The 9,921-nt window shown below is 44.3% G+C and overlaps 1 protein-coding gene across 1 annotated transcript; it reads left to right on the top strand.

Annotated features, from left to right (window-relative positions):
* Positions 1-368: 368 nt before the first annotated feature.
* LOC106562684 (RNA-binding protein MEX3B) lies at positions 369-4,799 on the top strand. Its single transcript, XM_014127668.3, has 2 exons — positions 369-1,018; positions 1,923-4,799. Exons 1-2 carry the CDS (start codon positions 787-789, stop codon positions 3,338-3,340), a joined length of 1,650 nt encoding a protein of 549 aa, XP_013983143.1. The 5' UTR covers positions 369-786; the 3' UTR covers positions 3,341-4,799.
* Positions 4,800-9,921: the final 5,122 nt, after the last annotated feature.

The following is a 9,921-nucleotide window of genomic DNA, read 5'->3' on the forward strand; positions in this document are numbered from 1 at the left end:
GCTATTTGACACACAAAGAAAAGCCACATGGGGTTATAATAACCGCATGACCTCATTTATTTACATGCGCTTGTAATAAACATGCGCGCGCTCAGGAAGAAATCCACTATTTATTACACAGTAGCCATAAACAACAAAGCTCCTCATGAGGAAGTCGGAATATAAACGCATTTCTTTTCTTATCAAAAAAGACTGCGTTTTGATGTAGGGTGACAACAAAGGAGGGGAGTATAGGCTATTTCTTTCAGGGACTGGGGAAGCGCTTCTGTGACCTCCCATTCCACGGCGCCTGTCCAATCGGTTCCGGCTATGCAAATTCACCAAGCAGCGCCGCACCGACCCTGCCCTGGTGGGTGACGTCATTCGCACATATCCCCCAGTAGTGCTGTCTGGCTCTGCAGCAAGTCAGACAGAAACAGAAAAGAGCTGAGTGTGTGAGTCCAGTTGGGAGGGGCTCTGTGAAGGAATATTACCACCGCCGGCGTTCCAGCAAAGCCAACCTACAACTCTGGAATAGGCATTTCTGTGCCCTTCTCAAGGCACATTTCAGGAGTCTGGCTCATCAACAACAAAATAGGTCCCTTTCTGGTAGGGCGGATTGCTTGCACTGATTTTGTAACTGCGAGAGGAGAAAGAGAAATAAAAATAAAAAAGCGCACTGATTTGCACCATTGGCTTGAAACCGGTCGGGTGCCCCATTTTCCCATCATCACTCCTTTTCCTACCCAGCTTCCGTGTTTTCCCTCTTTGTCTGCGCTCACTGCTCCAGACTGCAAAAACGCAAAGATGCCTAGCTCACTGTTCGCCGAGATGGAGAGGAATGGGAGCAACCAGGAGAACGCCCTGGACGACCAGAGAGCCCTGCAGTTAGCTCTGGACCAGCTCTCCTTGCTCGGCTTGGACAACGACGAGAACGGGCTATATGACAACGAGTCTAGCCGGAAAAAGAGTGTCAATATGACCGAATGTGTCCCTGTGCCTAGTTCGGAGCATGTAGCTGAAATCGTCGGCAGACAAGGTGAGTAGGTTACTGTATTTGCTTTTCATTTTCGCTGTTTCTTTGTTAGGATACAATCTTGCAGCTATAGCCAGCAGCTGGCCAGAGTCAATGTTACACTGACTGACTGTAGGTTAGTATAGTCTGGGCGTTAGTTTGCTGTTACACATACATGCAGAATATGGGTTTCCACTGCAAGATGTCAGTTGTTATCCTCGGCAAAACAAAGGCAAGTGAAGGAATAGTTTGGCTGCTACCGTAGGGCTCATACATATAGACAGGCAGCGCTCTGACAGGAACTGTTATATTACCACAAGGGATTCACTCCCTTTGTCATGTTATAACACTCTTGTCCCAGATAGGCTTCTGCCTCAGCCCACGACGCCAGGGATTTTTCATTCCTCGGCTGCTTTCCTCTACAGTTTCCCCATTTTCTTTCAATTGTAAAATAGTTACACCTGGAGGCGGTTGGAATAGAACTTTATGCATTTATGCCCGGAAATTGAATCAACCAAGTAGAATTATCCGTGTTCGTATAATCCCAAAATACATTTTAATTAAATAAAATGTATCTTGACAGTTAGTGGATGTTTCCTTTGCATTTCTCCTATCATATGTTGCTGTGCTAAGGGGAAATCATGGATTCTGCACGCATCCCCCCACCCCTTTACTTGTGCTATTTTTGACCTCATCTGGCATATGGACATGATAGTCGTAGAGCATGTGGTTTGAATTTATCCCGGATAAGATAGGGTGAATTGTTTTTCTAGCCTTTCTGAAATAGCTGAGAATAAAAAACCCAAATCACACATCCCAGCTGTTTCAAGCAGCACATAGACCACATTTCCACCCCAGTCACATGATGTTTTTTGTCCCTCAACATTTTGACATGCACTTACTGTCACCTTTTCCTGTGTAACCACAGGATGCAAAATCAAAGCGCTACGAGCCAAGACCAACACCTACATCAAGACACCCGTGCGTGGCGAGGAGCCGGTGTTCGTGGTGACCGGGAGGAGGGAGGACGTCGCTATGGCCAGGAGAGAGATCATCTCTGCGGCTGAGCACTTCTCCATGATCCGGGCCTCCCGGAACAAGAACACAAGCATCAACGGAACGACGGGAGGTGGTACCCCGGCCCCTGGACCCCCCAACCTACCGGGCCAGACCACCATCCAAGTCCGGGTTCCTTACAGGGTGGTTGGGCTGGTCGTGGGTCCCAAGGGGGCCACCATCAAGCGCATCCAGCAGACAACCCACACCTACATCGTGACTCCCAGCAGGGACAAGGAGCCTGTGTTCGAGGTGACGGGCATGCCTGAGAACGTGGACCGTGCTCGGGAGGAGATCGAGGCCCACATCACCATGCGGACTGGTGGCCTCATTGAGCTCCAGGACGAGAACGACTTCCATGCCAATGGCACGGACGTCGGGTTTGACATCCATGGCCACCCCACCCTATGGTCCAAGCCCAGTAACCCGCAGAGCGCTGCCTCCACGTCGGGACGCAAACCTTTCTCCAACTACCGCAACGACTCATCATCCTCCCTGGGCAGCGCGTCCACAGACTCCTACTTCGGCACCAACAGCGGCTCGCGCATGGCGGACTACAGCCCCCCCTCCCCGGCGCTCAGCTACACCGCCAGCAACGGCAACAACAACAACAACCTGAACATCAACAGCAACGGGAATGGCTTTGTCTATGGCGGCGACATCATCTCGCCCGACTGCACTGACATGACCTTCAGCGACACCTCGCCTGGGTTCAACCCCACGCCGGCCCCGCCCGGCCTCCTCTGGTCCCAGTACGAGCGGGGGATGACTCCCTCCTCCTCATCCTCCAGCTCCCCTACCTCCACCTCCTCTGCCATCTACCCATCAGCCAATGCTTCCACGAACGCCAACGGGATGGCGACGAGCCAGAGTAGGATGAACGGCGGCTGTACCCCCCAGCCCCGCTTGTCCCCACCCCTCCAAAACAACCACGCCAGTGGACCCACCGATCACCCCCTGGCCCGGAGAGTCCGCAGCGACCCAGGAGGAGGCCCCCGGTGCTTCCACGGGTACCCCAGCTCCAACGGCATGGCCTCTCTGCCCGGGCCCCACCTCCCCGGGGTGCCCTGCGACTCCTCAGCCTCCTCTTCATCCTCTTCCTCCTCCACCAGCCGAAAGGGCAGCCGCGACTGCTCCTTGTGCTTTGAGAGCGAAGTAATTGCAGCTCTGGTGCCCTGTGGCCACAACCTCTTCTGTATGGAGTGTGCCAACCGCATCTGCCAGAGGAGTGAGCCCAAATGCCCCGTGTGCCACACAGGGGTCACTCAGGCCATACGTATATTTTCATAAGACGTTGTCTCTATGACTCACTGACTATGATGTTATTACCAAGATGAACATTGATTACCAAGATGACCAAGTCTTTCTTGACTGACAATATTACCACGATGACTGGGTCTTGACTACGATAGCAACAACCACAACTAAAACAAGACTCTTGTTCTGTTTGAAAGGATCCTATACCGTATTGTATGGGGATATATGTTTGTGTATATACATATGTATGTATAGGCTTATGTATAAGCTGCAGTATCCAAAAAAGGGATAGACAACCCTCATCAGGGCTCTGTCGGAATAGTTTATAACATACTGTAGCTTGAGGGAGAAAGATATTTTCAACATCTACAAATGCATGTTTAAAATACTCCAGCATAGTAATCAGTAGTCATAGTAATGAATTGTACACAACATTTATGAAGTTAGGAGAAAGGCAGAAAGGTCTTGGACTGAGGTACTTAAGAGTTGTTTGGTCAGACTGTTAGCAGAGAAAAGCCTTCCAGTTTCACTGATCGAATGTAAGAGGGAGACAAGTTTGTCAGGACATCGACTTCTTAAGTTCTTGTAAGGTGAAGATACTGCAGTTTAAGGTCAGCCAACCATGTGAGGGAGTACAACAACATATCCTGCTTATATATGTATAGAATGGGAAAATATTCCACGTCGATGAAAAAGTTGTAATATTAATTACGTTAATACAGATTGAAGTATGTTATTCTTTTTTGACTTGAAAGATTATATTTCGTATTGCAAAGATGTTTACAAATATTTTTTATTTAAGTTCAGTGAACTTTTTTTGTAGCTGGGTTCAAATATTGTTTATTTTTTAGTATGACCTTATGGCAATGATCACTGTATTATTTTAGTATCACACAGACTGTGGGTGGAAATACAAGAGCCACAAGGATGTGTATTTACATTTGACAGTATTCTGTTGGGATGGAGTTTTTATAGGTTCAGCAAAAAATGTCTTTTAAATCGCTTCACCCAGCATATTTTCTATTCAGTAATATAAAGCATATTTTATTCTATATTATTACGAAATGTTGAAATGTATAAAACTTAGTAAGTCAAACAAAAAAGAACAAAAAAATGTTTATGCTTTCTAAAAATTTGTATGAATTAGATTCCAGTGGGACTTACAGACTTCTGTTGCACCACTATAGTTTTAATATTTCTATTTTAATACATTTGTTTACCACTTGTTTATGTATATGTAGGTGCTGTTACTTGAGTGTAAATGTACTTTATTGAGCAAAGTTTAAGAACAAAGTATATTTTATTTTATGATAAAGGGCCTTTAACCTCGCGTCAAATACTAATGTTATATTTGCAGAGACAAGATTTGAAAATGTATCGAGAGTTTTATTTTTCTGACAGTTCTACATGGTAAAGTAAAACTTAAGTAACGGTGCTACTTTGTTTAGAAAAATTATTTCTATATAAGTCCAATAAAAAAAGGGTACATTCATGAGTTGTCTGCTTCATGTCTTGTTTATATCATGGATTACTTGTCATTTAGATCTATGTTAATGTACTACTGTTCTGATGGTTCAGTTTGTTGGAGCATGGGGCTGGCAACACCAGCCGTATTCAGGAAGGTGAAATGTTTAGAGCATTGCAGACAGAAAAGTTACAAATAGAGCTGATTTAATTTACTTTATTATCTCACCGTGGGTTAAAATTCATTTGATCATTTGCTTAATAAGGAGGCAGGACATAACACACAGTACAAACATAGTGAAATACTGATCCATAATAACAGTGAACCTGATTGCAAACCCTCTACCTTACAGATATCTATCTGAACGTTCTATAACACTACAGTACATCCTCCTGAACAGGCCCCAGTGTTCAATCAATGTCTGCATGGGTCTCACACTGAACACACACACAGATACCTTAAGTCACTTTGCGTAAAGGCATTTGCTATGCTAATGACCATATTGTTTAGCTGAAACAGACTGTACAAAGCTACACTGAGAAAGGGAAGGGTCCTCCACACTGTTTCAGTTGAATGGTTTTCTGCACATTTGACCCCTCTCTCTTCCCTAATGAAGTCAGCCAGAGTGTTGGAGGGACCAACATTATTAGCTTTGGCCTAATTATTTCTCTTGAAGGCAGAGTGAAAGAGAGAGAGGAGGCATAAAGAGAGCAGGCAGAGAGAGCAAGAAGAGGGAGAGAGGAGGAAGACAGGAGAGAGAGGGCTGAGTGCGCTGCTCTGTAGCTAATTAGAAATCTTACTGTACTGTATGTGACCTATTCTGGTACAAATTAAGTTGCTAATAGATCACCATCTATGGCCCCTTCTAGGTCTCCTTTGTCAAACACGTCAGTCTTTAAGCTAATTTTAGTTTGTGAAGTATTTTCTTTGATTATAGAAAACATGTTTGTACCCATCATTGAGTATAAGGGTGTATAACATAGGAGTATGTTTTGTATAGGTAAACCTGTATAACATAAGAGTATGTTCATATAGGTAGACCAGTATAACATAAGAGTATGTTCGTATAGGTAGACCAGTATAACATAATAGTATGTTTTGTATAGGTAGACCAGTATAACATAATAGTATGTTTTGTATAGGTAGACCAGTATAACATAAGAGTATGTTCATATAGGTAGACCAGTATAACATAAGAGTATGTTTTGTATAGGTAGACCAGTATAATATATGAGTATGTTTTGTATAGGCAGACCAGTATAACATAAGAGTATGTTTGTATAGGTAGACCAGTATAACATAAGAGTATGTTTCATATAGGTAAACCAGTTTAACATAAGAGTATGTTTTGTACAGGCAGACCTGTGCTGTTGTTGACAATTCATTCAACAAGGCAAAGTGACTGGTGTGAGACTGCATGACATGAGAAAACTAGTATGAGACTGTTGAAAGGGCAAGAGAAGAAGTGAGACAGTGACACAGTACTTCTGTAGCAGTTTGCCCTCCCTCTTCATCCTTTTCCTGGTCCCGTATCATGTGTTCAGCTCCGGAGTGAAGTTTACGCCTAGACGCTGATCTTGGATCGCTTCTCTTCCTCCAATCCTAACCTTTACCAGTAATGGGAGAAATGCATAAGTGACCCAAAATTAGCGTTCAGGGGCAACTTCACCGAACTTCACCCTACAACCATGTGCTCATGTTGGAAAGACTGAAGTTGGAACACATGCTCGGCTGCTAGATACTACCACATCTAAGTGGAGCTAGCGAGAGAAACAGGGCTCTAATGATAAGTTTAAAATGGAAACATCCAAGCCCGGCCCGGCAGAAATTGGCCACGTAAACCATTCTATTAGGTAACAATTCCAAGCTCTGTCGAGAAAAGAGCTGACAAGTGTTTTATTCTCGAATGCAGAACACATGGGCAGGCACAGAGCAGTGCACAGACACAGTCGCTCTGGACGTTGACACGGTGGGGTTCTAACTGAACAAAAAGGTTCTGTCCCAAATGGCACCCTATTCCCTTTATAGCGCACTACTTTTGACCCGGGAACATAAGGCTCTGGTCAAAACTAGTACAGATATAGTCAATAGGGTGCCCGAAAAGACAGACAGGAGAGATTTGGATAAAGGAAAGTAAACATATGAACACTAATAAAGACAGTGGACATTCATGTTTTTCTTTCTTTCTTCACAAATGTATGTTTTAGAATAAGAACATATTCTCTTGACCTGAAACAATTTAGTAAAAATGTGAGCATGCCGCCACTTACTGCTGTAGCTTCTGCGGTGACTCGGCAGGAGAAGCAGGTCATTCATTACACTATCTATTTTTAAAATGCAGCTTAGAGGCCCTCTGACTGACCTGTCTGTGTTCCTGCCTCTGTTAGCAGGAGAAAGGCTCCAGAACTTGTCTAGTAGCCCTGACCTAAATGTAACTGGGTATTTAATGGACTTCCCTCTGACACACACACACACATGTTTTTTTTTTACTATCATTGTGGGGACCAAACAATTAATTCACATTCAAAATCTTATTTTCCCTAACCCCTAACCTTAACCCTAAACCCTAACTCCTAAACCTAAACCTTACCCAAACCCTAATTCTAACCCTAAAACTAACCCCCAAGTCTAAAATAGCTTTTTCCCTTGTGGGGACTGGCAAAATGTCCCCATTGTCTGAATTTTACTTATTTCACTTCTGGTCTTCACAAGGATAGTAAAACCAAAAGCACACAGACAATCTACATTTCTTACAGACATAGTCAAGAAGAAGACAAAAAGGAGGCCAGTTCGATTACCTGCCGCTACGGGGACTACCTTCCACTGACCTTACACACACACACACACACACACACACACACACACACACACACACACACACACACACACACACACACACACACACACACACACACACACACACACACACACACACACACACACACACACACACACACACACACACACACACACACACACACACACCCCTTTCTTTCCTGGCCCCTCTCTCTCTCTCCACCCCTTCTATCCCTCCCCCTGACTGAACAAGTCATCAAGAACAGGCTGTGTGTGTTTTTCCCTGGTAGAGAAAAAGAGTGAAAGACAGAAAGAGGGAGAGGCATGGCTAATACTTCCAACCATAGGTAATACTGTGTTCTCATTCTATTACAATGTGTCCAACAACTATAGACTACAGACCAGGAGTTGAATTCACCCCCTGAATGGACAAACCTGCTGTGAACAGTGCTTCAGGGTGAAGTTTCTAGGGTCAGCTTCCCCTCCCCAATCCCAACCTTAACCATTATTGGGGATAATGCAAAACTGACCCAAGATCAGCGTCTTGAGGCTAAGGCAACCTCAACCTACACCATAGTATAAACTTTAAGGTGGACCAATGACACCACTCTGCCATGTCAACGAGTTCCCTGGCTGGAAGTCTTCTAGAGTTCACAGGTCCATTAAGATAACGTGTGATGGATGTTTCAGAGACAGCTGATAGTTAGTCAATCAGACAAAACACAGTCTGATTATAGTCTGACATGAATAATCGTACTGTGCCCCTTGACATACGCACGTACACAAAAAACCTATCATACCAAAACATGTGTTATAATGACATAATAATAGGTTGAAGACTGTGCCTTGGGGTTTCTTCATTGTATGAATCAAAGCAGTGAAATCACTATGCAGAGCATTGCCACTGAACAAGCCACAACTTATGTTTCCCTGTAAAACGCTGAGCCACATAGTGGGAAAACAGTTTAGTCATAAAAGAATGAACAGAGACCATCCGTGGGCATACATCATGTGCATCAGCGCAAAACATTTTTTGAGGGGAGTGATACGCATATGAACTGTTGAAAATTCTGTACTTTTTCAGTAAGTGTAGGGATGGATGTATAAGAAAGATCAATGAATACTTTGAACATTTGTAAAAAATAAATAAAAAAATAAACATGAATATAGCTTGATTAGAAAAGTTTTCAACCCCCCTGAGTCAATACATGTTAGAATCACCCTTAGCAGCTATTACAGCTGTGAACCTTTCTGGGTAAGTTTCTAATAGCTTTGCACACCTGGATTGTACAATATTTGCACATTATTAAAAAAAATTATTCCAGCTCTGTCCGGAAGGTTGTTGATCATTGCTAGACAGCCATTTTCATGTCTTGCCATAGATTTTCATGCCAATTTAAGTAAAAACTGTAACTAGGCCACTCAGGAACATGCAATGTCGTCTTGGTAAGCAACTCCACTGTATATTTAGCCTTGTGTTTTAGGTTATTGTCCCGCTGAAAGGTGAACGTGTCTCCTAGTGTCTGTTGGAATGCAAATTAACCAGGATTTCCTCTAGGATTTTGCTTAGTGTTTAGCTCTATTCTGTTTCTTTTCACCCTAATTCTTGGCGATGACAAGCACACCCATAACATGATGCAGCCACCACCATGCTGTAAAATATGAAGAATGGTACTCAGTGATGTTTTGTTTTGGATTTGCCCCAAACATAACGCTTTGTATTCAGGACATAAAGTTTTACTTTAGTGCCTTATTGCAAACAGGATGCTTGTTTTGGAATATTTATATTCTCTGCAGCAGGGTTCCCAAACTGGCGGCCCGAATTTGGCCCGAGGGTGGTTTAATTTGGCATCCCATGTTTTCTGCTAAGTTTTTTTTAATGTATTATTGTATTTTTCTTGTTGGATATAAAGACTGTAAAAACACAAGGAAATCAGCTCCAAGTGATTTCTACTTGGGAAATCTGTTCCCAAGTCGAAATCAGCCGCGGGCCAAATTGACCGCAATTCAGCCGGCCCATCAGGCTTCTCCGCTGCAGCGGGATGGATCGTCAGGCTTTCACGCCTCAGCCGGATCGTCAGGCTCCCACGCCTCAACCGGTGGGACCGTGTGGCGCCCCTGGGGGGGGGGGGGGGGGGGGGTACTGTCACGCCTGCTCCCACTCCCCCTCCCTGGTGCTCCTGGGCGCCAGGCTACCCTTCTTTACACGCACCTGTCACCATCACTACACTCAGCAACGCTCATTGGACTCACCTGGACTCCTTCACGTTGTTTATTACCCCCTGTATATCTGTCTGTTCCTCGGTAGTGTTCCCTGTGTCTGAATTAATTGTTGTTATGTGTTCCTTTCCAG

The sequence above is a fragment of the Salmo salar genome, chromosome 26, assembly GCF_965601325.2.
Source record: "Salmo salar chromosome 26, fSalSal1, whole genome shotgun sequence".
NCBI lineage: Eukaryota > Metazoa > Chordata > Actinopteri > Salmoniformes > Salmonidae > Salmo > Salmo salar.

Bases quoted from the DNA above. Each gene is read 5' to 3' on its own strand.
- LOC106562684 (XM_014127668.3), top strand. From the start codon at position 787: ATGCCTAGCTCACTGTTCGCCGAGATGGAGAGGAATGGGAGCAACCAG. The intron at 1,019-1,922 runs GTGAGTAGGTTA...GTGTAACCACAG, and splicing joins TGAAATCGTCGGCAGACAAG to GATGCAAAATCAAAGCGCTA.